The sequence below is a fragment of the Zosterops lateralis genome (assembly GCF_965231275.1).
Source record: "Zosterops lateralis genome assembly, chromosome: 1".
Taxonomy (NCBI): domain Eukaryota; kingdom Metazoa; phylum Chordata; class Aves; order Passeriformes; family Zosteropidae; genus Zosterops; species Zosterops lateralis.
The window spans coordinates 116,079,690-116,096,308 of record NC_139762.1 but is presented as its reverse complement, the minus strand read 5'-3'; the positions used below and the strand labels follow the sequence as shown (position 1 = coordinate 116,096,308).

The 16,619-nt window shown below is 44.7% G+C and overlaps 1 protein-coding gene across 1 annotated transcript in view; it reads right to left on the bottom strand.

The window, feature by feature from the left end:
* The window catches only part of CLVS1 (clavesin 1), a 101,538-nt gene that overhangs the window by 9,726 nt on the left and 75,193 nt on the right, over positions 1 to 16,619 (bottom strand). The window contains exons 4-5 of the mRNA XM_083864352.1: positions 11,290 to 11,400; positions 9,936 to 10,171 (exon numbers count right to left, since the gene is read on the bottom strand). Coding sequence (XP_083720478.1) covers positions 9,936 to 10,171; positions 11,290 to 11,400 — 347 coding nt within the window. The remainder of the gene's footprint in view (positions 1 to 9,935; positions 10,172 to 11,289; positions 11,401 to 16,619) is intronic.

Here is a 16,619-nt window from a genome sequence, read left to right as displayed (position 1 = left end):
CTCACTCAAGTGAATGGCTTCACCAGGTGGGAAAAACAAGGCTTTCTCCTTGGTATCACAGAAACAGTGCAGATGTACAGGGGTGAAGTAGCTGTTGCAAAAGGTACCCTTTTATTATTGAAAGTGCTTGGAAAGGAAATGCTTCCCAGGTGGTGTGGGCAGATGAAGCAAGCCCTGCTCAGCAGTGCACAACCCCAGTGCAGCAGCCAGGACGTGCGATTCTCTGCCCAGGCTCACAAGCCCTGCTCAAATCCCTTGCCAATGCAATTTTACAGCTTCTGCCCTGGTGTTGGCTCACAGCTCTGCATTAAGACAGCAGAGTACTGTGCCACAGAGACCTGCCCAGAGGGGCAGCTTTAGTACACCAACTGCACCACTGCAAAGAGATGCAGCAGCACCAATGTCCCAGGTGAGCTGGGAATGATCCACTGGCATGATGAGTCAGGAGCAAGAGTAGTATGAAAACTCTGGCATAATCTTGCTGCCAAGGCTCAACCCTCAGGATGGAGGTGCCAAACTGCTGCACTTCCCAAGTGGAAACTGACTTTGTGGCCACTGTGGCAGTAGTTACCATCTTTTTCCCTGGTGGTGAGCATACCCTAGTGAGAGGTCTTGAAGTAGTTGCCTCACTAAAGAGGCAACTGCTGTAGAGTGAACCCCAGAAAAGACCCCTCCTCCTCCCTGTGCCTGCCAGTTCTCGCCATGCCTCTTTGTTCCTGAGAGCTGCTTCTCTCCACCACAAAACCTGAGCACAGCTCTCTGCAGGGTGTGCACACACAGGGATGGGGATGAAACTGCACCACATTTGACTGTAACCGTGGCCTGGCTGTCTGAGCACCCAGTCCTGACCCATCCCTTGGCCCACACTACTCTCCAACGATGCACTGTGCATTTTTTGGCACTTGCTGTAGAAACAGGTTTCTGATGGGCTATGGCAAGTTCTCAGCTTATTGCAGACACTCTGAATTGTATAAACATAAAGAAATGTTTAAGTATGTGACAAAGCATCTACAGTCTCATACCTTCAGGCCACTGAGACCCAGATGGAACCAGAGCATATGCAGGGCAATTGCAGCCAGACTCCTCTGGCAGGGCCTATCCCTGAGAAATGCAGACAGGAGTTGGTTGGTCTGTGCCATCAGCCTTGGAATCAGGGTGCACATCTCAGTCTTCTTTCATCAGTGTGGATTTGCCCGGTATTTCCTGCTCTTAAGTGTCTGAGCTTCTGTGTCAAGATCCTGCTTCAGTCCAGGGCAGGGGAAAGGCATGGGTGAGAGTTCTCCTGACCATTTCCCTTCTCTGCTATAGACTGAGTTTTCCACTTGCTTTTTTTTTTCTCGTAGAAGGAATAGGAGTACCTGCTTCAGATAGGAGTTCCTGGAAGACCTTTAGTCCTCTGGAATCCAATATGTCACCTATCACATGGCAAGCCTAGTTACAGGATCAAAGACAACCCTGCAGCAGCAAACACCAGTTTACATCAGATTCAGGAGAGCTATTACAAAGTGTGCAGAATTTGATATCTAAAAAATTAAGGCCAGGTAGTGAAAAAAAATTCTTCTCACACTTTATGAATATTCACACATGAACACACATACATTTGTCCATGACCACTTATGTTTTTCTTGCTTATGCTCATTTTCTTGCCCAGCAAGCCCTCTGTCTAGCCCAACAGCTCAGACAATCCATTCCTTTACTCCTGCCTCATCTTTTAGTCTGCCTTTTTTAGCTCCCATTCCAGTAACTCCAGTTCTCAACATCTCAACCAGATCTGCCACTGAGTCATGGTCTCTTTACTGCTGTGTGGCAATAATAGGGGGGACAGAGCACTGAGAGCAAAGAGGATCAGTCTTTCTACTTCCCCATCATCCACCAAAAGTTTCCTGTCCTTTGGGAACAGCAGCACTACAGCATGAAAAAAACCCTGCAGATGTACTATTTGGAGTGGAAAGTCAAGCACCACCACAGTGTGAAAAGCCAAAATGTAGGTTGTGGGAGCAGCAGTCACTTGGCCAGGTGTGTGTGGGTGTTGAGACCTGTGCATTGCACCCTGGCTGCAGGAGCACACTCTGTTCTTTCTCAGAGGGCTCCTTCCTCCCTCAGTGCTCAGCATACACAGTGCTGTGCTAGTAAGTGGCTTTTTATTTTGCTTTCTTGGGGTGATCAGCGTGTGGCTCTGTGACACATTTGCTGCATATTAGTCCAAGCCTGCTCTGAATATAGCCTTTTTTAATTCCCTCCTGACTCTTCTGTGGAATTTATCAATGCAGTACTTGTGTGCCTCTTAAATGGTAATCCATTTACTGCCATGGCATGACTGTGAGAGTCAGTTTTCTTTAATTTTCATTTTGCATGTGGGGAGCTGAAATGCAGAGAGATTAGGGTACAAGTATTCCTCTAATGGGGTGCCCAGTGCTGAGGGCCTGATTTTGCAGAGCCCTCAGCCTTAAGTAGCAGCCTGTGTGTACAAAGCACATGCCCCATGGATTTCTGTTGCAGGCAAGTGCTGAGTATTTCTGGAAATAAGCCCCAAAGTCCATAGCTTGACAGGTTGAAAATAAGCAATGTGCAACCTCACCATCAGTGTGAAATTCAGCTTAAGCTACTTGCCAGGCTGACACAGGGGCTCAGGGGCAGAGGGAGAGCAGGATCTGCTTCTCAAGGGTTGCACCCAACAGACCTGGTCTCCATCAGCCATTTGCTTACCCGCCAAGTGTGTGTCCTAGCCCACCTGCTTCCAGTCCTTGTGCCTACCTCATCTTTCTGTCTGCCTTGTGGTTCCCATCCCAGTGACCCAAGTCTCCACTACCCCAGATGGGTTCACCACTAAATCCTCTTCTCTCCAATTCTCCTGCCAAGAGCAGGGAGGATGAAGCCCTGAGAGCATAAGATGTCAGTCTTTCAGATCCTGGCTCCATGTCTTGCCATAGATTGGCCTACTGCAGGGACAATTGTGATCACAAGTAAAAGCTGTAATTACTAAAGCCCTCTACTCTCCATGGCTTAGGCAGAAGATGCACATTGTGGGCATTGAACCATCAACCCAAACTGCACCAGTTTATTTATGTAGGGAGGCCAAGCTAAAGACTGAGGCAATCCGTGGGGCCATTAAATGCTAAAATTAAATATGTTTCCACAGGGCATGTGTGAATTGCCCTTTCAAAGGCTTGTAACTCAGCCAGATGTAAGCGGATTTTTCACAGGACAGCAAAAGACATAAGCAGTGTAAAACCATTTGTTTTATTAAGTGTCATGTCTCTAATCTAAACTACTAAACTTTTGGCAAATTTATAGCCAATTGAAGACATAATTTACAACACAATATTTTAGGCAGCCTGAACAGCACTGGTTCTGCCATTCCCACCTCTAGCCTGTGTTTGTGCACCCATGCCCTGGGAATTGTGTGCTGCAAACAGATGAAATGAAACCCACACTATCAATGCCCCCAGAGAGCAGCTGATTGTCCCAGGGCATCCTCAGCACCAAGTTACTCATCCCTCCTGTCCTTGGTTCAGCCGTGGCTTTGCAATTCACTTGGCTTCTCATGTTAGGGGTTCCTGAGGATATTCTGCAGCATGTCCCCTGTGGCCTCCATAGAACCTGCTAATGTGCCAGATCCACCAGCTTTTTTTGTAATTTCTTTCTATTTTATTTGCTGGATTCTGTTTAAATGTCATACAACTGTTTAACAGCTAACACTCTGTATTACTAGATAATTGCATGATATGCATGTCCCTGGGATACTTGCTTTACTGCCAACCAATATGTCTCACTCATCATCTGTGTATGGGGAAAGCATTTCTGCAGAAGCATTCAGACATTCTCCTTTGTTTGAAATCATTTATAATAAAATAGTGAATGTAAGCCTTCATTGTAGGTCTCGTGTATTATAGAGCTATTTTGTCACAAGTTTTTCCCTTTTCCCCCAACACAAGTAGAAATGCACCCCAGCTACCAGCAGAGCAACCCAGGTGCCATCCATGGGCAGTGGGAAGTGTTCACACGTTTTCATACTGATTTTTATTTGCTGGTATTTTACTACTTCTGCAGTAAATTGGTGCTGACTGTGAACCGGCATAAAACATGACCCATAAAAGCAGAAACATATGGTGAAGGAACATTAAGGTCACACTAAGGATAACAACTAGAAAGGTCCGCCTTGCACAGCCCAGCTGGGCATATGGAGAAACCAGTCTGAATAAATAAAAACCTTACATAAGTCACCCCCACAAACGGCCCCTTTTGGTTCTAAAACTGTTCCAGTCGGCATTAGTGTGGACCAGTTGTAATATCCTTCTTTCTGGAGGCAGGATCCCATTTCTGAGAAACAGCAATTAGTTTCAGCAGTGAGTTCATTTGAATATCAGGGCTTTTGAAAACACACACATCAGGAAGCAATAATGGCTAAACCCTCATCTGTACTTTAAAATCCTTTCACTCTAATCTGGGACATAAAAATCCACATGCTCTAACTCAACATCATGGGGCAATGGGGAAATGCATTCCACCAGGCTTTTTCCACAGCATTTTCAAAATGCATAATATGGGGGGCTTTTGATGAACCACTAGTTTGGACATTGAGTCTTTGGGTGCTCAAGTCCTTTAGGAAACAGCCTCAAGTTTTGCCAGGAGAGGTTTAAATTCGGTATTAGGAAAACATTTCTTTACTGAAGAGGTTGTAAACATTGGAACAGGCTTCCCAGGGAAGTGATGTAGACACCATTCCCTGGAGGTATTTAAAAGATGTGTAGATGTGGTGCTTAGGTGGACTTGAGTTAACGTTGGACTTGATAAAGTTCTTTTCCAACCTAAATTATTCTATGATTCTTTAAGTTTTTATTTTACAGCAGAAAAACATAATGTGCCTTAATGCACAGATTGTGCATGTTCATAATTAGTGTGCTTGGCTCTACTTTAAAATTTTACCCTAACTCTGAATTTACAGAGTCTCTGATTATCTTGATTCGGTGCTAGTAATGTTCTTGCAACCTATGTTATCCTAAGAATAATTTTCAACTCCAAATTTGAATAAAGTTATCATTAATTAAATTTTAATTAAATAAGCTTGACTAAACAACCCAGGTTGTTTAGACAGAATATATATGTAGTTGTTAGGTAAAATTTTCTTTGCAAGACAATTTTAAATTGCAGTAGGTTTTCAAACCTATTTGCACTGGCAGCAGGTTAAAAGCTGGTGCTCTTTTGATGCCTGGGAGGGCAGAGAAGGAACATTCAGCTCCCAGGCTGTGCTTGGTGCCTGTGCTGGGAAGTGACCCAGATGCAGCTGAAGAAGGGCAGTTCTTGTAAAGAAAAGTGAGTCACAGAGAGGGAACATGCTGCTGCAGCTTACTTGTTGCTGCTGGACCCGAGTAAGAGCAAGGGTGACACTGGGGAATAAAGGAAATTTCAAAGGATGGAACTCTTTCGCGCCTTCCCCAGTCACTGAGTCCATCCCTTCACCTGGGGATGCTCACCCACTGCTTTTAGGTACCCAAATAGCTACAAACGTGGATCTCCTGCTGCTGGGAGAATAGGGCTAAAAAAATGTGCCCTATTGGCACAGTGATATGCTGAGAGCAGTCTCTGACTCTTTAACTACTAGGCTTAACCATCCACCATAACTATTCGTTAGACTGCACACCCAGATAAAACCTCCAGCTGTTCCTAAAAACAACACCTCATCAACAAAAGCCAGCATGAATGCCTCAGGCAAATGCTTTGCTTTTGTGTAAGCTCCCTGTTGACTAAAGCCCCCTTTCTGACCATCAGAGATCACAGAAGACTTGGCCACAGCTGAAAGGGAGGTGATACTCTTCCCTGTGCTCCAAATTTTTGCACCATTTACATTGCTCTGAAATCCCAAAGCTCTTAAGTGATAGGATTCCTTGCCATTGCTGCTCCCAGGACTGTCTAATGGATGCAGCCAGGCTCTCAGATTAAACTAAGTTTGCTGTACTAATGCTGGTTTGCATGTTTACTGCCTTGCCCATTTCAGACTTCACTGAGCTAAATCTTAATAAACATATATTCTGAATGGATTTTTATTATTGTTGCTTTCCTCTCCCCTCCCCCCGGTGATTAAGACTCATTAGGTGGAGTCATCAGCTGTTTTGCTTAGTATCCCATCTGCTCATACAGTACTTGGGATCCTAAATAATACTGCAGATGAGAGTGCCATTTCCACTATTTTGATTTTGCTCCAGTGGGACTTCATGTGGCCACTGGTGGAAAAATTGCAATGGTTTTGATTAAAGATTTTCCATATTATACACACTTGTCAAATATCAAAATTTTCAAGATCGTATCACTGACTAGAGTCAGTGGCAGTCTTTCTCTAAGACAATTTTCAATCTTTTCCCCATCCACAACACCTCCACTCTCTGAAGTCAACAAGGACTCTTTTTTGAGAACAAATCTCGTGCAAGTTCAAGTCACAGGGAAAACCACTCCTGTCTGTGACTGGGAAGAAAATTATGTTCTGGTTCCATTGCTGTTAAATGGAGCAGAAATTGGAATCTAATGAGACTTTGCTATACAAGTTTAATCGTCTGTAACTCCTTCACATTAGTCTTTCACTCCTGTATCAGTTAGATTGTCGTACTGGCACGCTGTTTCTGGCCTCTGATGACTAGCAAACCAACTCTGATTTCCAGCCAAGGTATACCTTGATCAACTTATACCCATTTGATCTCCTGCCTAATGCCTAAACTGTCCTTTTTCTCAAATACTTGTTCTCTTTCCCCAGATTTTATTCCCTTAAAATCCATTTCAACCTTTGCTCTCTTGAAGCTAAACAAACTTCTAGAGCTTCTTGCCAGAAAAATATGCTCTTTGCTTGCCTCATCCTCCCCACTATTCTCAGATGAACTTGTTTCAATTTGCATGCACCTGCTGTGGTGACAGGAGCCAAAGCACTGCTGTCAGTCCTAAAGCCAACCTACAGGCAGGTACCTTTTCCAGCTTCAGCCCCTCTCACTGCTGCTTGGTGTCTCATTTTTTCCTGGTCTGCATTTGAGATTTATTTTAGTTCTCAGTTTGGTCTCAGGAGCATCTTGAAAATCATCTCCTCCTCTCCCTCTGCATTCATTTGCTAATATAGGTTAGGCGGCTACTACAGTATTTTGGTCAGTTATTCTCTGATTCCATTTCCTGAAACTTTTCTACCAGATCTATAATTCATATCTTAATTTCTTAGCCTCTCAGCCACTAAAATTGCAAGACACTATTTTTGGAGTAGGTGCTAAGGGTCAGCTTCTCTCCAGGTGTAGAGGATGGTGGCATTTCATCTCACAGGGACACTTCTCTGTGGTCTCAGTGCAAGACTCTCAGCTGTTATAGCAGCCCTGAGCTCAAAGATTCCAGATGCTTTAACATTCTGCTGGCCCAGTTGGCAGCTTTAGCAAGGATGGGCTTGTGTGGCTTTACAGCAGGTGGACACAGAACCAGGAGGGGCTGCAGCTCTGCACCTTGTCACGCAGCAGGACAGTGCCACAGTGGGAACAACCACTGTAATTTCAGCCTCCTGGATGCTCATAAGCACTGCCCTCCCCTGCAGCTGGTCACTGGGCAGGTAAACCTGCAGTGATATCTGGGAAGTCAGAGAGGAAAGGTCCCGTAATAGTTCAGGCTTTTCAGTCTTAAAATGCAGGAACACAAGAAGGCTCAGCCTTTGCATATTTGGCCCTTTCAGCGGAACATGACTGCTAAAGAAAAAGTCAGTGACCTTGACCTTTATTTTTTGTTAAATAAATCATTTAATCAGAGAAACACAAAATGAACTTATTATCTAAGAGGGTATGTCATGAAAGAAAGAGCAGAGAAGAGATTTTCAATAAAACTAGAAATTGTTTTAATAAGGGAAAGAAATGATAGAACAATTGTGAAGTAGTTATATTTAAGAGGAAGAATAATGTTAGAAGATCACCTATGCCTAGTGCAAACCACTCTGGAGTATCCAGGAATCTTAGTCATAGCCTGAGTTTCTCATTGTGTTAGAGATATATTAACCTAAAGTGGCAAGGAGGGGAGATATATAAAGACAGGTAATGCTGGTAGAAGTCTGAAGACCTTTTAAAATGCCTTAGGTATAAATCTGGCCAAAAAAAAAATCTAATAAAGCACACAATTGTGCTTTCTAAACATAGGCTTTTACCTGTGCTTGGGCCAAATCATAATTTCAGGAAAAGAATCAAAGCAAATACTCATAGGAGAAAATCTGTTGAAGCTGTGAACTTTTCACCTTTAACAGCAAGTAATGACCACGGGATGCAAGATCAGATGGTTGACTTAACCACCAAGTAACGAAATTAGGCTAAAAGTTAGATCTAGTCTGCCCAGAGGCAACATGACAAATTAGATTCATCCACTCCCCGTATTTGTATTAGTGCACTTTTTTGTTAGTGAACAGATTATAAAAGAAGGCTTTGCCTCAAGGCAGGGTTTTCTGGCACTGAACTAATTTTCAAACTGAGGTTCTCCCCTGAGGGCACAATAAGACCCTCCCTTCTTTGCAGCCAAGGATTAGATCCTTAGCAAAGATTTACCTGCGAACATCTCTCAATATATTTGGAGCTTTAAAAAACTGCAGATTTCTTTCTATGAAGCTATATAAATCAAGATATATTTCATTAGTACTGAAATACTTAGCATTTTTCTAAAACGTTTCAGCATGTTTCACTGACAATATTAAAAACTAAATTGGTTTAAACTCAGCTCTCTGGGGCAGGCTTTGTAAACTCATGCTGGCTCCCAGCCTTGGCTAGTGGTCAGTAGTGAGAACTGCTGACAATGCAGGTGGCCACCCGTCTTCATGACAAGACTGCAGCTCACAGCCTGAAAATCTTGTGGCCCTGTGAGCTCTTGAAGTCAGTCATAAGTGTGAGTGTTTCCAGCACGAGGCCTCGTTCTGCAGACACAGCTGCATGGCATCCCTCTGACCTGGAAGGGAGCTGTGAATAGAGAATGCATTTCTTTTTCCTCTGAAGATGAAAGACTTTCAAAATTAATTGCATGACATTATGGCTTGTCTGTGTTGTCAGCTTTGATTTTGCTGTGACAAAATGACGGCCGCTCCCTGTCACGGAGAGTGACGCTGTGCCCGTGAGCACCGCGCTCATCAAGTGGCAGCAGCAGGGAAAGCACCACTGTGATCTGCATGGAAAGCAGCTCTGTGGAGTGGGATGCCAAGGGTGAGGCAAGTGCAGATGTTACACTCACACAGGGGAGCCTACACGGCCATCCCTCACTGCAGCTGGTGTTGGCTCAGCCATACCAACCCACAGCTCTGTGCCAGCTATCTGACTTCCTGACCCCATCCCTGCCATCAGTCCTAACTACTGAGGGGAACACTGTCCAGGGGTGTCCACTTGGAGCATTCAGAGCGGAATGCACGATCACTAGAACTAAAATCAGAGCATTTAGAAGAGCAGCTCTGCAACTGCCTTTGCAGGGCTTTGCAGAGCAAGTGGGAGCAGAAGCAGAGGGAGAAGAACAACTCCTTTTCCCTTTAGAGGGCAGTGGTGTTCATAGTACAAAAGCTGCTTTTTCAAGGAGGTAAATCCCTCATCGGTACCAACGGGGTCAGCAGCAGCAGAGCAGCAGCAAGGAATAGGGACCAGCGCTGAAGTGGTGCCCTGGATGCGCTGCACCACACGGGACAGCATTTCGCCCTGATGTGCTTTCTGTAATGCTCTGTGCAGGGGCTCATTAATTTCCCCTCATTTTCATGCACAGTAATCAGACAAGTAATTACGGTTCCACAGAGAGGCTTCCTTTCTCCCACCACACCATGAGCACAGCCCGGAGTGAAGTGCTCCTTACCATCAACCTTTGCCAAACTGCAGCCTCTGCTCGAGCCAGATGAGCCCTTTCTGTGAGATCTGTGCCGAACCTGTTCAGAGAGCCGAATAAGAGCAGATTTTGCAGGCAGCACTAACCTTTTCATGGGTTTGGGCGAGGCCTCCCGCTCCAGGTTGGAGGAGGCATGCTTGACGTGCATGGCGTTGTAGGAGGTGTGGGTGTACTCGTTCTCGTCGCTGTAGTCGGGACCCAGCAACGTCCGAGCCCAGGTCCCCATGTCGTAGGGAGGCAGAGTCCCCCCAAACTCAGAGGGCAGGCATTCAGGGTGTATGAGCTGGTGAAGGCTGTTCAGGTTGTTACCGTGAAGAAAGATCTTTAACAAATGAAAAAAGAAAGTTCAAAGTCATCATGGACTCCTTACTTCATTAATACAATAACAGCAGCAGCACTAATGAGGTGTGTGGAGCGTCATTAGTTGACACTGCAGTTTCTGGTGGGAATTTCAAAAGCTCTCAGGGCTGACTCAGTTGGCAGAAAAGGGGGGATTGACTTTGGGGTGGGCAGCTGAAGAATCAGGCTGGCACTACTAACACTTCTGAAAAGTCCGATTTGCTTGCTTTTGGCACATGACAATTTCAGTTTCTTGAGGGCCAGATCAGGAGAAGCAGAAGTCGGGAATTATGACTGATTATTGCCACTGTAAGAGGATAAAGACTGACATGAAGAGGAGTGAGAAGAAAAGGGTGACAGCAGAGCTTACTGAAAGCAGGCATGAAGAGTAGAACTCCAGTGTCTGAGAGTACCACCAGCCCTGCACCCCTGGACAGACATTTTTCAGGGGCGCATCAGCCTGTCACTGCTTGGTGCTGCTTCAGCAACACTCGTTTCTCTAATTCCTCTTTGCTTTCAGGTGGGTCCCACCCTTGTCCTGCCCAGTCAGACCCAGCTCTGGGGTCTCCTGAGGGATTATTCAGCTGTTGTTTGACGGACTGGGAAGAACAAGTGGCTAGGATGACTGCAGAACCACAAGTTCACTTGGGTTTCAGTAGAGAAGATCTGCCTCTTCTGTAATGTGAGTAAACAGCCTTCAGGCATGAGTACTTTTTGTGGAAGCAAGTGAGTTACCATCATATGAAAAGTCATCCTGCTGAAGGAATGAAATGGGAATTTTTACTCCCACAAAAAAAATTGAGCTGAAGTTTCCCTCGCCTACAAGGAACTTCAGCCAGGCCTGATAATCCCTCCACATTGCCAGTTCTCTCTAGCCCTGAGCACGTCCCAGTAGAATGTATCCATTCCTTGTTAGTGATAACAGATTTCTAGTCCCTGGCTGAGTTACTGATTCAATCCATTCCAAACTCTAATTTTTAATAACAGCAGCGATTCTCTTATACCATATGGAAAACACAGAGAAAAACTAGAAAAGAAGACAGGCAGCTTGGAAAACCCAGGTCTGCGGGCTCCTCTCCACCCCCACCCCCATCTCATTACCCTTTTCCTTGTCTTGTCTTTGAGGAAGGGTTTGATTAGCGTGTACAGGGCATGGATGTACCAGGGCTGATTGACAAAATGGACTCCTCCAAAACGTGCAGGAAAGCTGTCCTATAGAAAGAAAGAAAGAGAGAGAGAAAGGAAGGCAGTTAAGAGATGCAGAGCTTTACTCCGGCAGTCAATAGGATGAAAGTCTGAGGAAAAATTTGTCTCTTTCCATCGGCCAGCGAGCACTGGGTTTGCTGGGAGGGGCAGGAGGGAAATGGAAAAACAAAAAAGACGCCTGTAAGGGTTTGTATCAGTTTTCTCTGTGGACAGAAGCAGTCCCTTCGCCCCTCCACACACTGACACATCAACCGCCGATGAGATGCCCAGGATTTAAAGCCGGGTCTCCAGCCACTTCTCATGAACATCTTTTAGCTCCGCCAGGGCATCTGACTGGGCCGGCCTGGGAAGGGAGAGGGGCTGACGAGCACCGCTCCCTCGAGGGGAAGCTTTCCCATTCCTCATCCCTCATTGTGCGGCGCAAGGCAAGCCCCCGGTTCCCACGCACATCGCCGCTCGGAGCTCACCTTTTCACCCTTCGGCCTCCCCGCCTCCCCTGCCACAATCATCATGACAATGGCTGACCTTTCGGGGTGAGCGAGCAGCGCGCTGGAGGGAGGAGGATGGGTGGGAAAGGCTGAGGAGTGAAGGTGTGGGGAGAGCGCACCATGGCAGCACCATGGAAACTGCCGGGCCGGGCTGCACACAGACAGCCGGGCACGGACATCATTGACATGCAGGGAGCATCCCGCCGCCGGGTGTTGGCTCCGGCATCCCGCCACGCCCCAGAGAGGAGGAGGTGCCGTGTCCTTAAAGGTTATTGTACCTTGTGAAGGGTACTTTGTACCTACGATCTTATCTAGCGAACGTCAGTCAAGGAACAGCCTAGGATTTTTATTTATTTTATTTTTTTTTTCCCAGCGTGGCATAAATAATGTGCCGCCCGCTGCTCCTGTGTGCAAATAACGCTTCCAAGGGGGGGAGAGGAGCCCGTGTCTCTGCTGTGAAGGGAGATTCTGATGAAGCCGTCCTCATCCTGTGTGTGCTCCTAACCCCTACTGCTCAGCGTGAAGAGCAGAGTATAATCAGGTCTCTTCCTTCAGGGCTTTGGCTCCGGGACTCAGGCAGGTTCCTTCCCCCCACAATTAGCACAGGCTGTCCTGGGGCTTCCTCTCGCCTTTCTCCCGAGCATCAGAGATTGAGCACAGCTGGTGAGAATATCAGGTGGATTTGTGAGATGATATGAAAAAATCCCCTTATACACCTGCTCTGCAGAGTTTCTTGTGCTGCTTCAAGGTCAATTTTTTCCTCCGGATTTAGTGGTGTGTGTGCATACATCACCTCCTGCAACCTCAGGGCAAATCATCAGGACTCCCCATACTCGTCAGCCGTGGATTGCCCTGGCAGTCACCTGAAACCATACTAGGGTAGTGTTTGTGAGCAGCCACAGACATTAAGTGATAGCTTTTTCTTTTGCTATACAATGGAATAAGCCACTTCCACCTCAGACAGATCAGTTGACTTGAAATCATTACAAATCTGCATATTGGATATACTGTGAAGGACTATTGGGTAATCAGGCCAGCACGCAGGAGGACCAGCAGTGTGACATCACAGGTGATCCCATTTTAAATCCCAGTAAATGATGAATGGAGCTTTTGAGACCCCACCTGGTTTGGGATCCTTAGCCCAAGAAAGATGTGAACATGTTAGAGTGAGTCCACAGGAGGGCCAAAAATATGATCAGAGGAATAGAGCACCTTTCCTATAAAAACAGGCTGAGAGAGGTGGGATGGCTCAGCCTGGGGAAGGGAAAGCTCCAGGGAGACCTCATTGCAGTTTTCCAGTACCTTAAAAGGAGAGAGAGGGCAGATGGTGACAGGACAAGGTTTTAAACTCAAAGAAGGCTGGTTTAGATTAGATGTTAGGAAGAAATTCTTTTCTTAGAGGGTGCTGAGGTATTGGAACAGAGAAGTTCTAGATTCCTCATCCCTGAAAGCAGTCAAAACCAGGTTTAATGGAGTCCTGAGCAACCTGATTTAGTGAATAGCATCCCTGCCCATGGCAGAGGGATTGGAACTAGATGACTTTTAAGGTCCTTTCAAACCCTAATTATTCTATGATTCTGTTCAGTGATTCTATGATTCCATAATTCTCTTTATGGAGAATTGTCCTGTTGGGGTGTTCATTAATAAAGAAGAGTGTATTTCCACTGCATTTCATGGGAGTTTAGGATGCAGCTCTGACTGAGATAAAGTACTTCAGTGCTGCTTGTTGCAGTGACTTCAACTGACTGCTGTGAAATTGCTGCAGAGTCTGAGCCCATCTAGAAAAACACATGGACTGACAGAAGTGTGAAGGCCAAAGTGATTTTCTACCATGTGATAACCTAAAATTGTGTTTATAGCAGACCAGAGCCATAAAATGCCTATCTCATGCAAAATTCATAAATTCAGTTTCCCTCCATAACATGGGAATGAAGATTTTAAGATTTGGAGCTTTATGCAGTGTATTCTAAAAAAACCCCAACCGTAAGACAAAGTGGAATGTCCCATATTTACCTTTATTTATTTTTAATTCCATATTTGTCAAGCTGGCTGCCATCCCACAAATTATATCTATAAGGAAGAAGTTTTGGACAACTTTGCTCTTTGGGAGCAAGTTGTTCCCAGGCTGTACTGTAGCAGCTAATGTCAGTGTAGAAAATCCAATCTGAGTCTGAAGCACAGGACAATAGAGAAAGATTGGATGCAGGAGAATAACTTTAAGACATAGGGATTTATACTGGCCTGAAAAAAAAAAAAATAAAATGTTTTGCCTTCCTGCTGGAACGCACAAATTATCTTAATGATAACTTTTACTGAGAAACATCAGTCGTTCTTCATTTTCAAGGGAGAACATGTATATTTTAGAACATGTTGACCAGCTTTAACAATACTCAGAAAGGCCCAAATACTGAGAATTATAGGAAGCAGCCAGAGGTTTAAGCTAGCAGTCTGCCTCTAGAAAAAAAGGAGCAGGATACACTTTTCTGTATAGAAAATTAATTTTATGTCCACCCAACATAGATTTTTGAGTCTATAAACTAGATTCTCTCTCACATATCTGTGTTATAGGAAAGCCCTTAATATAAAAAATTTATTTGAAGGCAATTGCTTTCTTTTAATTTTGAAGGTACACCCAAAAGTGCATAAAGACCCTTGAAAAGGAAACATGACAGACATAAAAATACCCAAAAACCAAAGAACAATTTTTTGTGTGTGTAACTTTCTGCTAAATTTTGCTCCTTGCTCTATTAAGCACATTAAGTTCAATCTGACCTTCATCCCTCAGTCCACCTGCATTTTTAAGGCTGTCAATTAGAACAAGGACAAAGACTTTTAAAAAAAAAAACCCCAAAACCAAAGAAATTTGATATGGGAATCATCCAGACACTGTTTGGAACTGCAACATACTAATTTTGTAGAAGTCCCTAATTAGAGCAGAGCTGCCTTGGAAAGAAAAGCTCCTGTCTGGAGGTCTGCCTTGTGCAGCTCCAGGAACATGTATAAGACATTTCCCACACCCCACTTAGTGTCTCTGCTGCTTTCCCTGGGGCAAGGTGAAAGTAGCTGAAATTGATTTTCTGCTGGAGAGCTTTTGCTTTTAGGAATTCTCTCTTGATTTCTCATGTCTTGTGATTCCTTGGGAAGGTGTATTTTATAATGAGGTACATTTTTTGGAGTCTACTGTGAAATGGACTCTGGGATCATGGAGCCTTTTCTTAACCTGATTCCTTGTCAAAAATATCCAATCCCAAGGATATACTTAGGTTTTATTCCAACTGTAGGAATGAAATATAGTACACATAATTGGTCTAATTATTTTTCGGCATTATTGTCTTCTCCTCTGAAAACAAAGACATACTAGCACATTGCTCAGCAATGAAATTGCAGAGTAAATGATTGCACATCCAACCCAGTCCTAATCAAGATAACCTGCTTCTTAGCAGTAGCAGGGAATCACAGAATGGATCAGGCTGGAAGGAACCACAGTCATCAGGTCCAAGCTCTCTGCTCAAGCAGGGTCATCCCAGAGCACATGGCCCAGGATTGTGTCCAGACAATTCTAGAGTATCTCCAGTAAGGGAGACTCAACAGCCTCTCTCCTCACACTGGAGCACAGTAAAGAAACTCTTCCTCGTGTTTAGGTGGAACTTCCCATGCATCAGTTTTTACCCATTCCCTTTTGTCCTGCTGAACTTGCTGAGGAGGCATCTGGCCCTTCATTTAGATCATTGATGAATAAATTAAACTGAACCTTGTGAGACACCACAAGTGACAGGAGTCCAACTTGATCCTGTGATACTAATTATGGCACTCTGGGAGCTGCCTTTGAGCCAGTTCTCAACCCACCTCTCTGTACACTCATCCAGTCCACACTTCAGTGAAAGAACTCCAGATTTCTTCTTCAACAGCTGGTTCACTCCACTGTCAGACCAGGCCTTCTTCACTGGGACTTAAATTGATAAGAAATGTATCTAACAATGCTGCAGTGGCACCTTCCCAGTGCAGTACAGGCAAACTGAGAGAGAGAGAATCGTCCGAACATAGAGTTTGAGTTGATTTAATGAAGCTGGAGCCATTGATGGGCCTATTCTTTTGCCTCATTTGTTTCTGTTTTGCTTTATATATTTGTTTCTTTGCTCTTTTCAGTTATTCTCTTCACTATCATGCCTAAAGAGAAGGTAATGAACACAGTGGAGCTGCCTCAGACCCCCCAAATCCATGCAGACTTCAATACATCCTTCATTTCAGATAAAAGAAGTGTCTCCAAGCTTGCAGGTCAGAGCAAAATGTGATGTGGATCATTGTTTTCTGTCTCTGCTCAGATCTCCTGTGCAGAAAAAATTTTGCACTGAGCCTGGAACTGAAAACCTTTGGTATATAATATTCCATAAAATAGCTCAGGAGGGGTGGTTGGGAGCTATGAGGTTGATTATAGACAATTGTTCTTTCTTTCTGCCTGTTCTTGCCATGACAACATCTATTTCTTTTGGCATGACTATGCATCAGAAACCTTTTACTAGGGTGTTGTTTGGAACTGCCTGAAAGCCAAAAATCATCACAATTTTCCAGCATCTCCTCATACCAAGATGTATTGGGAACGCAAAGTGATCTTTGGAATATGAAAAATAGGAATGAATCCAACCTGATGGTCAAGGTCATTCCTTTCAAATTACATGAATTACCATCATAGACCAAAGACCTGAGCTCCAAATCCATATTACAGCATATTTCTAGGTT